The sequence below is a fragment of the Amblyomma mixtum genome, chromosome 2, assembly GCF_055824585.1.
Source record: "Amblyomma mixtum isolate Tamu chromosome 2, ASM5582458v1, whole genome shotgun sequence".
In the NCBI taxonomy this organism is placed as follows: domain Eukaryota; kingdom Metazoa; phylum Arthropoda; class Arachnida; order Ixodida; family Ixodidae; genus Amblyomma; species Amblyomma mixtum.
The window spans coordinates 143057892-143076071 of NC_143013.1; the positions used below are offsets into that span (position 1 = coordinate 143057892).

At 44.2% G+C, this 18180-nt stretch overlaps 1 protein-coding gene across 1 annotated transcript in view; it reads left to right on the forward strand.

Moving 5' to 3' along the window:
• LOC149361112 (protein O-mannosyl-transferase TMTC1-like) overlaps positions 1 to 18180 on the forward strand; it is a 142499-nt gene that overhangs the window by 69471 nt on the left and 54848 nt on the right. The window contains exons 2-3 of the mRNA XM_089572589.1: positions 8956 to 9133; positions 12095 to 12168. Of these exons, the coding sequence (XP_089428715.1) occupies positions 8956 to 9133; positions 12095 to 12168 (252 nt within the window). The remainder of the gene's footprint in view (positions 1 to 8955; positions 9134 to 12094; positions 12169 to 18180) is intronic.

Here is an 18180-nt window from a genome sequence, read left to right on the forward strand (position 1 = left end):
AGGAGATCACGCTGCATACTCCAGGGCGTGTCCGTCCTGGAAAAAGGAAAAAGAAATCATCACCATTAAGACTAAAGAAAACATTTCATTCAAAGAAGCGAGGAGGCGTTTTGCGCTTACCAATTCATTCTCCTTCACAGCAAAACCAAACTTCGCTGATGTGGTGCGCGGGGGCGTAGCACCACACAGCGCTCCGGCACCTGCCGCGGCCACTTCCACCGCGCCTGTGGCAGTGCCATCCACGCCCCAGGCCGAGACAGCGAAAGCTGCTCTGCCAACTACAAGCCAGGGAGTGCCGGCCCACAGGTCAGCATCCCGCAGGACTTCCCCCCGTCGGGGGAGGCCTGACACCCACACACCCGCGGCTTCTTCGCGGTCGTCCAGCACCTCTTCCGAGGTGATGGACCAAACTCCCAGCCCGTCTGCTTTACAGCGGCGGAACAGCTCTCTTGAGCGAAAAAAAGGCACTGCTACCATAACGGCCCCAGAACATAAGTAAACCTCGTTGCTCCTACCCCAAAACATAAAACATGGCTTTTCTAGTTCAGTGGAACTGTAGAGGAATATTGAGAAATTACGATGACATAAAAAACATTTTAGGGTCAATGTCACCCGTAGCCTTATGTCTCCAGGAAACCAATCTAGGTCCAAAACATATGAACATCCTGAAGCATTATAAAACTTTTAGACGCGATCGTGAGCAGGCAAATAGACTCTCTGGAGGCGTCGCGATTATCGTACAAAGCGGCGTTCCTGCTCGAGAAATAAAACTCAAAACAAAACTTGAAGCCGTTGCGGTCAGTGTCGTCAGCCATAAAACAATTTCTCTTTTTTCTGTATATATTCCTCCACATTCTACATTAACAGTCCACGATTTACAAGAACTTATCAATGAACTTCCAGAACCGTATCTAGTAGTTGGGGACTTTAACGCTCACTCCCCTTTTTGGGGAAGCGAGCACTGTGACTCTAGGGGTCAAATAATCGAAGATTTTATCCTCACAAACAATGTATGTCTTTTAAATACAGAAAAAGCCACCTACTGCTCCCCTGCCTCGGGGAAAATGACCTTTTTAGATTTGTCTTTTAGCTCACCTTCTGTTTTTAATGATTTTAAATGGGATGTCATTGACAACCCATATGGCAGTGACCACCTCCCTATACTAATCACTTTAACATCCCCACCGGAAATAATCCCCACAAGGCCACGGCGCTGGAAGCTTCACCTCGCCGACTGGTCACTTTTTAGAGCAAAGGCAAATTTAGAAAATATACTTTTAGATAATCTCTCCATCGACCAGATAAATGAAAAGTTCACTAATTGTATCATAACTGCCGCACTCACAGCTATTCCACAGTCGTCAGGAGTGGTGCAACAAAGTCATAAAATATGGTGGACAAAAGAGTGCAAGGAAGCAAAAAACTACAAAACAGAGCTTGGGGTAAATTTCGCCGGTACCCGACACATGAAAATCTCGTTAATTTTAAGAAGGCAAGAGCCAAAGCTCGGTACGTCCGTCGGGGTGCCGAGAAAGCATCATGGCAGAGTTATGTTTCATCCATTAACAGTCAGATGACATCTAAAAAAATGTGGGAGCAGGTTCGCAAATTAAACGGTAGCTTTTCACCATTCACAATTCCGCTTTTAACAACACCTGGCACACAAACAAGCATACAGGAACAGGCAGACATATTGGGGGAACATTTCACTGCAGTTTCAAGTTCATCACACTACACGCAGTCCTTTTTAAAATACAAAAATACAGCTGAAAAACAGCGGCTGCCAACAACTGGAGGTGCAAATGAAAAATACAATAGTCTAATTACCCGCCAAGAAATCAACAGAGTACTGTCTGCCGGAAAAAAAACTGCTCCAGGACCCGACCATATACATTATGAAATGCTTGCACATCTTTCTGAGCCTGCCATAGCAGCATTTTTAAGATTCTTCAACACAGTTTGGATGTCAGGGAAAATACCTGTAGCCTGGAAGAAAGCTATTATTGTACCGTTTCTCAAACCTGGTAAACCCCCAACCTCTCCTAGCAGTTATAGACCCATAGCCTTAACCAGTTGCCTCGCCAAATCCTTCGAAAGTGTCCTAAATATAAGACTAACCTTTGTTCTTCAATCCTGTGAACTGCTTGATATCCATCAGTGTGGATTTAAAAAAGGATGCTCCACTACAGATCACTTAGTCCGCCTTGAAAATACTGTCAGAGAAGCTTTTATACACAAACAACACTGTCTTAGCGTCTTTTTTGATTTAGAAAAAGCATATGATACAACCTGGAGGTTCGGGATTCTCCAGGACTTAGCTGAGCTCGGCATCCGTGGCAGAATGCTCAACTCCATTAAAGACTTTTTGTCTAACCGCTCATTTAATGTCCGCCTAGGCTCGACCCTTTCGAGGGATTTTATTCAGGAAAATGGAGTTCCTCAAGGGTGCATTTTAAGCACAACTCTCTTCGTTGTAAAAATGAATTCTATTAGAAAAATAATCCCAAGGTCCATTATGTATTCAATGTATGTTGATGATCTTCAGATAGCATGTACATCTTCCAATATATCCACATGCGAACGACAAGTACAACTTACAATCAACAAAATGGCAACATGGGCAGACAAGAATGGTTTCCAGTTCTCAACACAGAAAACGGTGGCCTTACTTTTTTCACTCAAACGAGGCTTGCACACAAATCCAACATTACACCTCAACCAAACCGAGCTGCCTTTCAAAAACGAACACAAATTTCTAGGCATCACCTTCGACAAAAAACTAACTTTCCTGCCTCACATAAACGCACTGAAAAAGAAGGCGTCGCTAGCACTGAACATACTGAAAGTCCTATCACGCAAACACTGGGGTTCTGATCGGGTATGTCTTCTACACATTTATCGCTCTGTAGTACGTTCCGTTTTAGATTATGGTTGCATAGTGTATGGATCAGCAAGGCCATCGTACTTGAAGCGACTGCATCCTGTGCACAATTCTGGATTGCGCCTTTCAACTGGTGCATACAGGACGTCACCAATAAAAAGCCTGTACGTAGAAACCAATGAACCACCACTTGCAGACAGAAGAACAACGCTCACATGCTCATACATTTTAAAGATCCATTCCCAGCCTAAACAGATCTGTTACCCACTCGTTACAAAGTGTCCATCTCGAACACTATTGACCAACGAACCTCTAGCAATCAGACCACTCCTTCTCCGCTTTGAAGAGAAATGCCAAGAACTAGATATAATGGGCACATTGCCTAATATTGCCCGCAAACGTGATCCACTCCCGCCTTGGTACTGCCTACCATCTGTGTGCGACTTCACATTAACACAATTTCAGAAAAAACATACTCCACATGAACAGATATTACAGGAATATTTAGCACTCAACGAAAAATACGGAGAATACGAAGCATTTTATACCGATGGATCAAAATCGGCGCACTACGTGGGAAGTGCTGTAGTTCAGAATAATTGGGAAAAAATAGTACGGCTACCTGAGTGTACATCCATTTTCACCGCCGAGTGTTACGCAGTCTTGGTGGCTGTAGAAAATATAATAAATGAGAACATTCAGAACAGTATCATTTACACTGATTCTCTGAGCATACTAACCTCACTTCACCATAGCAATGCAGTGACACCACTAATCGGGGATATCATACACAACATAACAAGCGCCGCGATAATACAGGGACAAGACATAAAATTTTGCTGGGTTCCCAGCCACATTGGAATCGCTGGCAATGAGAAAGCAGATGAATATGCTGGAAAAGCTCGGAACAAAGAAATCAAGAAAGTGAACATCCCCTACAATGATTGTATGAAGTTGGTACAGTGCAAGCTAAGAAATAAATGGCAGTCGCAATGGAATATTGAAAGAAATAATAAGCTACATTTAGTAAAACCCATCCTAGGCGAATGGAAATCATGCTCACACCAAAAACGATTCATCGAAGTTATTTTATGCCGTCTCCGTATTGGACACACACATCTCACACACAACTTCCTACTTACAAAAGAAGACAAACCTGTTTGTGAAAAGTGCGGAGATGAACTAACAGTAACCCACATATTATTCTCATGTACGGAACTTGAATCTATAAGGAAAAAACATTTTACTACCTTTTACAAAGAACAGATTCCTTTTCATCCAGCATTGATTTTAGGCAAAGATGCACTTGTCAGTATACCCTGTGTTTTTAGCTTTTTAAGGGAAGCCAGTATTCTTCACAAACTCTAATTTACTCACCCTGTGCTTCACTACATACAGTTATACACCTCAGCCACTTTCTCAATCATGAGAGGGAGGCTGAGGTCTTTATCTGAGCTGTTGGGAGCCTCGAAATCCTTGCCGAGCCAAGGATGTCTGCAGAGGCGACCCAACCTTTAAAAGTTTCTGCTCTCAGACATTTTTAAAATTCTTGTCTTTCATCAGCTAGTTAGAAAAAATAACTTTTAGGCCCTTTACACCACCGTTTTTATCCACTTTGTTTTCAAACTCTGACCAAGCCAATTTTTCCACACCTTGTTCTCGGCGCATGATAGCCTTAGCTGCTTATGCGCCAATAAATTCAACACAACAACAACTCAACGAACGTTGCCGGCTAAAACTAAGCTTTCGATCTATCGCGCCCTGTTTCGGCCCGATACTCACTACTGCCGACCAGGATGAGAAATATTATTCTGACTGATATCGACAAATTATTAGTGTTAGAGAAACATGCACTGAGTGTGATAGCAAGCGTTTCATATTTGTCGTCCTCAGCACAGCTGTTTTCTCGATACCGTATTCTAAACCTTCGCAGGTTATATGAATACCGATTGTTAACCGTCTATAAGACATAAGTTCGTCAGAACGTTAGTTTACTTACCTGCATATCTAATCTCATAGAAAACCCAGCACCTCACCTAGCACGCCAGCCCCAATATTACCCTGACCACGCACGAACTATGGCTTTCAAGCCCTAAGGAATTCCTTTGCTTTGAATGAGTTCGGTTTCACCAAAGATAACCCTTAAACCTTATCCTCAGATTGCTCAAAACGCTTCTGTAGGGTCTTTCGTGTTATTGTGTTGTTAATTTCTTATTTCAGTTGTTTTATGTGTTTTCTTTTTTGTGTCACTCTTTGAGGACTAAAAAGAGTATTCAAGTCACAACTCCAATTTGATTTTTGAAACTGTTAATCCGCCCTTGTGTTTCCTGAATCTATGTTCTTTTCTTATTAATATGATTTGTTATATTTCATGAGATTGCTGAGTACCGCGCTACCGAACACATCACAGAGGATGGTTAACATCATCAAGCTGCTGTTATGCGACCTTTTCTCCCTTCACCTCAAACATGCATATTGTGCACGTCGTTTTGAATAAAATATTGTATTGTATTGTATTGTAACTCCTTTTCTCTGTAATAAAAACAGATTCTTCTCCACAGTGCTAGCCCACATGCTCTCAGCAGGTTGCAGAAACCTTAGCCAAAACACCAGCCTAATCTGCGCGTACATACCGTAGGTACGCTTCGCAAGCGGTTGGTAATTGAAGAATTTGCTGAATGCGCGCTTCCTCTGTTTTCGGCTAGGACAGAAATGGGCATTTTGAAAGCTTGAGCTGACTCACGGCGCCAGATTGCGCCACTCCACCAATAAATATCTGCCTTTACCTTGTCTGTTGGCCTTCATATTGCGCCAGCTCTGCGATGAACGCGGGATTGTTTGTCACTCCCTGCTATCCTGCCGCGTTTTTTATCCCGAAAGACGGTTTCTACAAATTCCGCAGAACAAGAGGGCCTTGGTTTGTCAGCTGGATTTTTTTCATTCAGAGCTTATACATTTTGAAATGGTAATGGGAATGCGTTCTCTGTTATAACAATTTTTTTTTCGAATCGACAGGACTCCGTTTCTACGCGTTTCTTTCTTGTTCTATTTCTTTTAAAAGAGGCAAACTTCTACGATTCATTCTTTCTCCAATCTCCTTGCATCCTGTAGGAAAAGCTGTTTTTTCTTATTCAGAGAGTCATAAATGTGAGAGTAATTAATTCACTGTTTGCTTCATAAGTCCCTCTGTGTATAAGAAATTTATCGAAAACTAACACAGGCAATTTGCTCATTTGCTCACACTAACACCGGAAATAGAAGTGAGACGGCGTTTTAATCAACCGCCGGGGAGTTATCAATTGCTGGAGTCGATGGTAAACATTTATTATGCGGAAAAAGTGGCGTATTGTTATAATTTGCGGGTTTTGAAAAGAAAAACCTTTCCTTTACCACAGCACTAGTTACTTGTCGGGGCACTCATTTACTTAGAAGGATCTGGAAATCAACATTATAACGTATGCATTGTTGGATCAAGAGAAAAAAGTTTAAGTGAAAAACATTACAATTCCAACTAGAGGCTGAGGGACTAAAATATACGAATACTAACCATTGAACAGTGCAGAAGTGAGTATTGAGCCAAAGTGACTCACTACTTGCAATAAATTTTGGTATAGGAGGTTAACGGAGAAATGCGTTTGTGAAGACAAAAACGTCCGCTATTTCTGATCTTACCTGTTCAGTACATGCTACAACCAGAAAGAAAGATCTTTACGACCGTTCTTACTCTCATATAAGCAAGACCCTATGCGTATTCTCACGTGTGTTTTAGTAACAATACGAGCCTTCGAAATCATTTGATCTGGTTTTCTGCATTGCATCATTGTACAGCAAAGATAGATGAACAAAGCTAGGCGAAGGATAACTTCTAGCAATTATTGTTCTGCGGAAAAATTGATTCCTTGCCTCTTTGTGCTTATCTTAACGCCTGTCCGGCAGCAAAATAGGCCTTTATCGCCGGGAAAATTCGATTTAGAAGTCTTCCTGCCAATCAATTCAACCACGAGATGTCCTTACCTAAAAAGAGAGGGTAAAATAATTTCGATGCGAATAGAGGTCTAGTGTAGCCTCTGGGACCCGCGTCAAAAAATCGGCGTCTACGCACACATTTCACTTGCGAAATCGGCAGTGATGGCGACACTTGTATTTGTTTTAGTGCAGAAGCACGACTACCCGCATTCCCGCAAAAATCCGGAGTCTAAAGCCGAATTCACCTTTGACCTTTGGGAACACGAAGGAAGAGGAAGAGGAAGAACACAGCTGCTTCCAGGCTAGCTGGGCTGGTTCCCTGCATCCGCTCCCCCCCCCCCCCTCCCCCCTCCCGAAGGCCCCTCGTTTGAATCGTGCTCAGCCAGGACAAGATATTGTGGCGGGAGATTGTTCTCCACGTGCGAAACCGGTTCGAAACCTAAGCGAATGGAAGTCTCGCCTCGCTAGGCGTGTGTGAACACTGTGCCGTTGCTGTGCTTCTTCTATTAGCATGGAGGCTAACCGGGGGCCGTCCGGGTTGTCCTGCGAAGAGTATCGTCGTGTGCGACGACAGGAAGAACAATGGACAAGACGACCGTGGCAGAGAATTCAACGGAGGCCGATGTCGAGGCTGAGAGACAGAAATGCATAGAGGCAGTATGTGCAGAGAAGATGTCAGCAAGGAACCGATGAAGAGCGCAGTTGCAACTGGATGCGAAGGCGGCTTACCGAAATTGGAAGAACGTCTGGTTAAGAGTGCTGCAGCGACGAAAATATTCAGCCGCGAGTTTGCGGTCAACCCGCGTTGGTTTTCGTCAAGAATCATAACCGCCAGATTGACTCAGCAAAAAAACGCTTCATCATTGAGACACAACAAGGATAACTATGCAAAACCAAGCATACCGGCCAGATTAACTCAGCAAACATAGTTCAATAATTGAGACACGACCAGCATAGCCGTGTAAAAAAGTATTGCTGCTGCACGATATTCCCTGGTAAACTGAGTTAATCAGTCTGTATTTTATTGTCTTTCCTAGCTAATAACAGCCCATTTTTCGGTTGATAGGCTGATACAGGACAAGATCAAATTCTCCCGAGTGTCCCTTTAACGTCACGATTGTATACCTTCAGATTTTTCTATAGACTTCATGGATAACGTGGTAGCTGACACAGAAAATACAAATTTGCTGTAGAACATTTTCGTTTATTAATGCTTGAAAAACTGTTACAAATATCATGAATTGCTTAAAAGCTCTTTTAAGCTTTTGCTTAAAAAATTGAGTAATTGCTTAAATTCGCCCAACAAGCATACAACTCAATAGCCTGTGCACGCACAAAGTGACACCACCCCATCAATTAAGCAACGGGAGACCCCTCCCATTCACGTTAAGTTGAAAGTTTTGCGCAACATTCGACGGCACGCTAAAGAATAACACCATCTGCCGGGCTAGTTGGTTGCGATCCATATGCATCGGCAGCGCGGACACAACACAGGAAGAAGGAGAAGATAGTACAGAGCTAGAAATTTGAAAGATCAGCGCTCTGTACTATCTTCTCCTTCCGTTTTGTGTTCGCGCTCCTGATACATATGGAACACTAAAGAATGCAAACGAAACAAAAATATGCAGCAAGCAAACAGCATCGCAGAAGGGTATAAGGACAGCTGTAGGGACAGAATATGCATGCACGCTGGATGTCCTCTGTTTGCGAACCTACAGTATGATGCAACTTAAAAAAACAGCAGTTGCTAACAATGGGTCGCAGTCCGCGGCGCCCTGTATTATTCCGCTGGCCAATCGCAACTGTAAACGAGGTCAGCTTTTTAATATTTGACTATATCAAACAACCCATGTATCAAAATTCTAGAGTTCATAATTTTTTTTCTTGTGATAAGCATCTCACTTGCGTAACAAGGAGCGTTTAAGCAGCGGACTACTTTTTTGTCGTGGAGGAATTCTGTGCGCGAAGGCTGAATGTGGGCGGAGATTCACTGCAGACTTAAGTTGCATCCGTCTATAGTGTCGCGTGCGCTTAGTCTGCAATATTGACGCCGAGCATACGCCGTGCAGCGACAAACGTGTTGGTGCTGTTTCTGTCTTCTCTCGCAGGGCCAACTTTCTGCTAAGCGGACTCCACGTGCGGGGCTACCACGTGGTGAACGTGGCGCTGCACTGCGCATGCTCCGCGCTGGTGGCCATCGTGGCCCGGAGTGTACTCCGGATGCCGTCCCTTCCTGCGCTGCTGGCAGCTGCGCTGTTCGCGGCGCACCCCGTGCACACGGAGGCCGTGAGTTTCACCTTCTGTCGTTGTCAGGCAGGGGCGTATGCGAAACGAGTGCACTATCCGGATTGCATCTTTGGGGATTGGCAAAGCCGAGGCTATATTCTGTGCAATAAATCTACACAGTGACTGTCTAAAAAACATTACATAGCTGCACTAACAACCGTATTTTGCGGAGACGTTGTTACTGTCCTCATAGCGAGAGTATAGGTTGTGTCATTGAGTGCATTAGCCGTATTGCATGTATAGGGACTGGCACAGCCGGGGCTACATTATGTGTAATAACCCTACACGATGACTGTCACAAAACATTACATAGCTATAGTGCCAACCTTATTTTACGGAGACGTGGTTACTGTCCTTATAGCCAGAGTATATATTGTGTCATTGAGTGCACTAGCCGCATTGCATCTTTAGGGATTTACACATCCGGGGCTATATTCCGTGCAATAACTCTACACGGTCACTGTCACAAAACATTACACAGCTATAGTACCAAACTTTTTTTATGGAGACGTGGTTACTGTCCTTTTAGCCAGAGCTTAAATTGTGTCATTGAGTTCTTTCAGACATTCAGCCTATTTGGATTTCAGTCCGGAAACACGGTTAAAATATATATTGCTGAGATTCGAATAATTGGCTGTGTTTTGGGAAAAGTGTAATATAGGTGAAATTATAGAAGTGCCGAGGCACAAAGGAATATTACAGCTTCAGTTGTGAAAGTCGATGTTTCGGCATGTCCGCTGCAATGCTGCGACTCCGAAGAGGTGCTAAAGAGTCCTCGTCCGCGTGTTGAATGCATGTGCCCCAGCCTACATTTTTCTCCCATAAATATTGCGGCAAGCTGAACGAAATGGTATGCTACCTTTCTGACTAGAATACCGCACATGTCTTTATTTAAACGCAGCCGGAAAATAGGAGTGCATATATATAACGACGGTAGCGCTGGTGAACACCCTCAAAGTCAGGTTACACGCAAAAACAAAAATACTGCCGAAAGTATACCATCGACAATCGCCGCCGTTACTAAGTTGGTAGAGCACTGGGCGCGAAATCCGCAAACGTGGATTCGGACCCCACCAGCGGCGTGTGGTTGTTTTCCGTGTACTTTCTAATACATTACCTTTGACCGATAAAATATTAACAGTATTAGTTATCTATTGACGAGCACCAAAATCGAAAAAAAAGAAAAAAATAAAAAGAAAGAAACACTGCCCTATGGTCCTTAGTTTCACTGAGGGACTGTTGGCTTCCTTCATATATACAGGACGTTTCACCTAAGACTTTAAGGAAATTTGAAACTAGCGCTTTTGGCTTAGAAGAGCGCTTTTTTCAGTCAGTGGTGTATTGCATCAGGAAACAACTGAGATATGCTAACTAGCAGGCTTGTTGACGAATTACTATTACCTTTAGGCTCCGTACTTATTTAGCGACGTCTCAATAATTTACTACACCACTGACATTGCTAAGCCGGAAAGATTGCTCTTCGAACTGAAAAAGCCTATTTTTTAAATTATGTAACGCACACACACGCACGCACACGCACACACAAACACACCGATCCTGGCCGCGTAGGTCGTGTTTCGATGGAGGCGAAATTCTAAAGGCCCGTGTGCTGTGCGATGCAAGTGCACGTTAAAGAACCCCAGGTGGTCCAAATTTCTATAGCCCTTCACTAAGGCGTCCCTATATGGCCTGAGTCGCTTTGGGACGTTAGACTCAAATGAACCGATAAACAAGTACACACTCGTCCAAATAGGAAAACATTTGGGCTATTTCGACGAGTTACGTGCACTGGAGAATTTGCTTTGCCTGCAAGCTTCTCGAAAGCGCATGCATATTGGCGCGATTTAGCTAAGATTTTTAGGGTCACAGCGACGAGGGGAGCCATGTTTTCGAATTTGTAAAACTAATTTGGATATTATTTACGGTGGGCTACACGCCTCTCAACAATTATGGAGCCCGACAGTAATAGTTAAAAGTCAACTATTCAATATTAGTTAACCAACATACTAGTTAACTTCTCTTAGCGGTATTATGATGTAGTATAATGCTAAAAATGCTGTGCCAAAAAAGCACTCTTCTAATTCAGAATGACTATTTTTAGAAGTTGTGTAAAGTCTTAGGTGGAACACCCTGTATAACATGTAGTCTCAGTGGCTGTTGGCTTCATTTATGTAGGCATGCCTATATAAATGAAGGCAACAGCCACCGAAGTCAAGGCAAACATAATGATATTGATTTGCTTTTATTTGAGATTCTAAATTTAGCGTTATCAGTTTGTGTCTAAAAGGTAATCGATTAGAAATTGCAAAAAAAAGAACCACGTGCCATCAGTGGAATCCGTACCCACGACCTCCGTATGTCGGGTAAGGGCACAGTACGCGACATGCGGATGGCGTAAGGTTCGGATCGAGACATTCCAGGGAGGAGATAGCTCGAAGAAAAGTAGTAGAGGAGGGGGTGGGGCTTCGGTGAACACTCTCAAGGTTAGGCTCTACTTGGAAAAAAAATACTTACCAAGTACAGGACGAGACTCCACCGCCGTAGCAAACTTCGTAGATCACTATAAGCGACAAGCAGAGCCTTACTGAGGCTTCCTTATGGCTACATGTCAGCGTCAGTGATAATGCGGAGTTGAGATAAAGGTTTTAGAACATGTCCTTTAATTGAAACCGAAGCTGGTTAGACCTCTTACTCAACTCTTCACTGGAGCAGTCTCTCTGGCTTTCTCTCCTCTGCACTGCATCCTCAGTGCTGCGAAATTAACCCCTTCCAGTTTTCTGTTGTTCAAAGGAATTATTTTAAGTTATTTTTGTATCGTGCACTTCCTCTCATCGCATCTTTATTGAGAAATCACGTCTGTTATGCCGCTCTGTGTGGCACACTATAATCGTTTTAACGCACACGGTTGAATAGTGTTTTCGCAGGTTCTGTGCAAACAGAAATTGCCCTTTTCTGACGCAGGTTTCTAGCATAGTGGGCCGGGCTGAAGTGCTGTGCTGCTTGTTTTTCCTGCTGTCGTTCCTTTGCTACCAAAGGTGAGTTCCCTACCAGCGCTCGTCCTGTGTTCCGTACTGAGGTCCGTGCATGAACGAACGAGTTGCGCTCAAACAGATGCAAGAAAAGGGAGCTGTCTGTTGAGTTCACCCTAATTTTTTCTCACACCGCAGATAACTAGAAGAGCAGGAGACCATTTCAGTTCAAATTCTTTTCCGAGTTCGTGCGACAGCTGGCATGCTACAATCTACTACTGCGAGTGAAGGGTGTATAGCATACTGGGAACCTTTATTTATTCTTGAAGGTATTGGTGACCGCTATCAAAATACGGAAAGCGACGAACACACATGACGAAGCGCTTTATAACAACTATTCAATCTCTGAAGAAACGTGACTATATACACATATTGACGTCATTTCATGCACACAAGAGTAAGGAGCGCACGGCGCTGACAAGAATGAAGGAAAAAAGGGGAAAAACAGGAAACAAGAAACACGAAAAACGATCACCACGTGCCCTTACAAACTATTGTTGAGGTAGGTTAATTCAATTGCCCCTAACATCACCGAAGGCGAGCTGAGACATTGCTTATCTGGAGCAACGCGCATTGCGGAAGCTACCATAAAAACAGTCGGGACAGCTAGAAACAGAAAACAGACAGAAAAAACAGACAGCTCGAAACAGACGGGAACGAGAAATTATCAAAGCTTTTGCAATGCACGTTGCCCCAGATAAGCAATGCGTCAGCTCGCCTTCCGTGATGTTAGGGGGAACTGAATTAACCTTAGGGCAGGTAGTGACCGCAGATCCGGATCATGAGAGGGAAATAACTAGAAGAATAAGAATGGGGTGGAGCGCATATGGCAGGTTCTCTCAGATCATGAATGGTAGGTTACCAATATCCCTGAAGAGAAAAGTATGCAACAGCTGTATCCTACCGGTACTCACCTATGGGGCAGAAACGTGGAGGCTAACAAAGAGGGTTCAGCTTAAGTTGAGAACAACGCAGCGAGCTATGGAAAGGAAAATGATAGGTGTAACGTTAAGAGATCGAAAGCGGGCGGAGTGGGTGAGGGAACAAACGCGGGTTAATGACATCTTAGTTGAAATCAAGAGGAAGAAATTGGCTTGGGCAGGGCATGTAATGCGAAGGCAAGATAACCGCTGGTCCTTAAGGGTAACGGAGTGGATTCCAAGAGAAAGCAAACGTAGCAGGGGACGGCAGAAAGTTAGGTGGGCGGATGAGACTAAGAAGTTTGCGGGGATACAGTGGCGGCAACTGACAAAGGACAGGGTTAATTGGAGATACATGGGCGAGGCCTTTGCCCTGCAGTGGGTGTAGTCAGGCTGATGATGATGATGATGATGAATTAACCTACCTCAGGAATAGTAATGTTCGGCAGTTGTAAGCGCACGTGTTGATCGTTTTTCCTGTTTCTTCTTTCCTGTTTTTCCTATTTTTTCCTCTTCCTTAATTCTTGTCAGCGCCGTGCGCTCCTCCCTCTTCTTTGAATGATATGACGTCAATATGTGTATATATCATATTTCTTAAGAAATTAAACAGTTGTTAGAAAGCGCTTCGTCCTGTGTGTTCGTCCCTTTTCCTTTTTTACAGTGCTCACCAATACCTTCAAGAATGTATTTCTAACTAGCCCCAGTAGTAGCTCTTCTGACTTTCTTTATTGTTGACAGCTCACGAAGAGATGCTAAAATCGAAACTAAACGTAAGAATTTGGCGCGTAGTGCCCACGAAAATGTTGTTAGAGATCGCACCACCAATCAGTAACCGAGCTGCGATGCACGTAAGCGGGCATGCCACAATCATTAGCTGTCATTGTCTTCGTCTCTGTCGTTCCTTCGTTGTCCTTCGGTTAATTTTTATCCATTATTTTAATTGCTCTTTTCTCTTTCACTGCTTAGAGTGCACCACTGTGAAATGCCTGTGGCTTTTAGTGGGCACACCACAAATAATAAATAGGTTTGGTTTGGTTTATGGGGTTTAACGTCCCAAAGCGACTCAGGCTATGAGAGACGCCGTAGTGAAGGGTTCCGGAAATTTCGACCCCCTGGGGTTCATTAATGTGCACTGACATTGCGCAGTACACAGGCATCTAGAATTTCGCCTCCATCGAAATTCGACCATTAATAAAATGTGCGACTGGACGTTCGGCAAGACAATGAGATGTCCCGACGTTGACGGATGAATGCGCCATGCTACCGCTTTCTTAACGTCGCCGAAAGTTTACCTCAGCTTCGCTCACTAAACTGACTGATCAATACCGCCTTAAGGTCACAGATTCAGTGAGCCGGATAAATTCGCGCAGACAGAAGCATTAGGGCTCGTCACGTTCGGCGCCGGATACTGGGCCGCCCTGCATGCCGGCTCACGGCTCTGTTAGAATTGCATTCGTCGCATTAGCGACCTCTTCGGAATAATTCGCCTTCCCCGCTCTCATCTCGCCACGAAGCGATTTAATTAAGGCGCACGCGGCAACGGCTATGACCGCGCGGCGCACCGCGAATACCACCACTTCAGCGAGAAGCACAGCGGGTTCAGGAGGGGAAGGCCAGGTCAAGTTTTACGCATAAATTACGCACAGCGATATGGAAGTTTGCCATTTAGATTTCCACCCTCGAGCTGACTAATTAAAGCACAGAAGCGTACCTCGGCTCCCCGACAAGAGGTTGGCCAACCTAAGTGCCACGGAAGTTTTGTAACAGTTGGAGAGCTTTCAGCAGGTGAAATTCTTTCTTTTGATTCTGTGGCGAAGGAACTTGAAACGCTGACAAGCTTTGCCTCGAAAAAAGAATTCAACTTACATATCAGGAGGCACTTGAGCTGTGAAATTACCTGAAGGGGGCCATTAGATTTTCTCGATGTACATTGCATGCAGTTTCAAGAGTTATAAAGCCTGAGAATTATCAAATGTAATTACCTACCTCTTCTTTGTTGTATCACCTGGGTGATACGAATGTTTGGTAAAAAGGAACGACAGTACGAGGCCTTTCTTTCTCCACAATAAATGTTGAAATGAAACATATACGCCACTTGAGACACTGAGTAATGGCTGAGGAAATATCGCACCTTCCAGGACACGGTGTTCAAAACAATTCCATGTTTCAATTCAGCAGTGTTTACTCACCTCTAGCACCAAGAGGCCTATTGTTTATGCAAAGGTGTGCTTAATACTTTAGCAACATAAAATTGCAAGCACCTTGTTTTAGAATTTAAGGTCTCGAATAACGCCGGCTGCAACATTCCAATTGCAGCGAGCATAACGATCATAAGTGTTGCGGAGCAACCACAAAATATGACTGGATCATTCAGCTGGTTATTTCCTAGCATTGCTACTATTGGGCAACTTTCAGTCTGCTGATAAGTTAACATACCTCTTGAATATAAGGTGTCTGTTTAGTAAACTTTGCCATGGGGAAAATCTCATTTTCGATATCTGGGAAAAATCCTTTCAGTTGCACATGTCATGCTTGTAATGCTTGTAGAACTTTTCTAGCAATTCACGAGTTTTAGGCACCAAATTTTTAACGCGCATATAAGTTTCAGCCAATAAAAGGAATCCCTTAAACTGTCAGTACTAGCGTCTCCTTGATGAGGAACTTGAATGTTCCGATAATATGCTAAAGTCTATGTAATAGAGCGTCATAAATTTGTAATTCATCAGCTTCAAAAAATGTGTGATTAACATTAGAGGGAAAACACTGCGAAGATTTATTGATAACACTTAACTATGCAGGCATTTGCAATTTAATGATAAGGACGTTTGTTTTTAAGTGGCTTCGCAGAATATTGCCTAATTATTAATCTTGTAGGTTTTCAGTCAAACAGGTAGTGGAAATCAATGATTGCAATAGTTGTCCTTTCTCCCGTAAGGTCATTTTGTGCTCTTTAATCACAGATGAGTTAATACTCGCAAGCACGTGCCATGTTTTAATATTCGCTGCATGTCAGACCACACAGAGGACAATGGACGTTAAAATATGCAGCAAAAAGAACAACTCAGCTCGTTGATGTCCACCTCCCCCGTCGAAAAAACAAAAAAAGCCTAGCAGGCCTGCTATCGATGTGCAGGTGTGATCAACATCAGATGAAACAAACGTTTGGCACTAAACATCAGCTTTTCTGTTTAGTTCTTAACGAAATTCGAGATTGAATTTTGGATATTATTCGCTTGGAGGAAAAGTAGTGAGGAAAAAAAGAAACCGTTCTTCTCAAGCATAGCGACGGTGTAATAAATAAATCAATGTTCAAACTCTGTTCCCTCTTATATTGCTTACGAATGCACGTTACTCACGGGTCGCTGAATCGACTACACTCTCCTGCTCTTACATGCCTGCATCAGTAAAACGGTTGTTAAAACAGGCGAAGGAGGCGGATTAGCGCGTTTTGTAATAAAACTTTGTTTTCAAACTGGCGCTGACGACTCCACTGCATGCTTACCTAACGACCTTAAAAATTAACTAATTCGCCACTAATGAATTTTATTATCTGGTGCATGCCCATACCTGCATTTGCACACAGCGCCATCTGTGTCTTAAGTTCAGAAGGCGAAGACGCGTCCTGCTTCTTTTACTGAGTCATTCACAGCAACTCGCCTTTTAGCGCGCCTCCACAGCCGAACACTTACTTTTTCAAGATTCCTGTAGCACTTTGAACAAACCTCATGCATTTGCATGTGTTAGCACGTGGAGAAAGCTCGCGTTTCCATTGCCTTAATGGCCCACGGCAAGATGGGCAGGGGCGCGAGCGAGGAGTCCTTGGAATAACCTCGGGGGGCAAAGGCGCACGGACCCCTTGCGTGTTGGCATTGCGTGCCCTGGAGGTTTCGTTCAGAGTGCGCACGCTATGCAAGCGGCCGCGCGTGCGCTCGCCGTCTCCCGAATTTAGCGCGCGACGAAAGCGCACGCAAGTGCGGCGTGCGGGGGCCATAGCGAGGCGTTCAGCCAGCGCACGCGCGCCTCTTTAACCGGTCTGGCTGCCTTTCCCGAACCACGCGACTAGGCTGCTCAGGAGAGGATATCAGCGCACCAAGAAAAATTGGCTGTGGCTTAGCTAAGGTTAAGCCTGGATAACCCGAAGCGAAAAGCTGCGGCAAGGCGGAGGAGGAGCCGCGCGTGTAGTGAATACGTTGCTGTCTTAGAAGGTTGCTTTGGAGACATGTACTGTGGCGTGCATTCCTCTCGGGTGTACACCAAGATATGAGAGACAGGCATTTGCTTTCCTTAAAAGCAATTTTCGTTTCATTTCATTTTCCTTAAGGCTCTTACGGCGCGGTTCGGGTGTCCACCTAGATATTATGGGTTCCTCACGCTTGTCTTTTCTTTATTTTTTTATTTGTGCAGCGTGTGACGTCACTCCTTTCGGGTGTACACCAAGATATGAGAGACAGGTATTTCCTTTCCTTAAAACCAATTTTCGTTCCATTTCATTTTCCTTAAGGCCCTTACGGCGCGGTTCGGGTATCCTCCGAGATATGAGAGAGACAGGCGTCGTTTACTTTCCTTAAAACCAATTCCCTTTTCATTTTCCTTTCCTTACGGCGCGGTTCGGGTGCCCACCGTGACGTCACGCGGTTCGCCCATGCGCACCTGTGGCTTTTTCTGACGACTGGGCCCACGCTAGCCTCGGTGTTGGCTAGAAGCTTTTCGCTTCGAAACAAGGTTCTTGTCTCCTTCGATGAAGGAGAAGGAAAGCAGCGGGTACTGGAAAATAATTTCGAACTATTAAAATCGATGCAAAAAAAACGGAAAAGAGAACACAAAATCAAGGCGTACCCCAACTTACTGCGCCGTTACGCTTGCCTACGCAGCTAACAAATGCCACCCGGGCGGGATCTCCTGATCTGTTTCGCACCTTTTACGCTCTGTGTTTTCAGTTGCGGGTGCTGCGTGCAGTTCGATCTCCGATCGGCAACGTACGCCATATTCTAAGCATTGAAAGCATATACAAGCAGTTCTGGCGCGCATTTTGTCCATTGAAGAGGACTTCATCAGGAGCACAGAGTCTATGCACTTGATTCAGGCAAGAAGAGTTTGT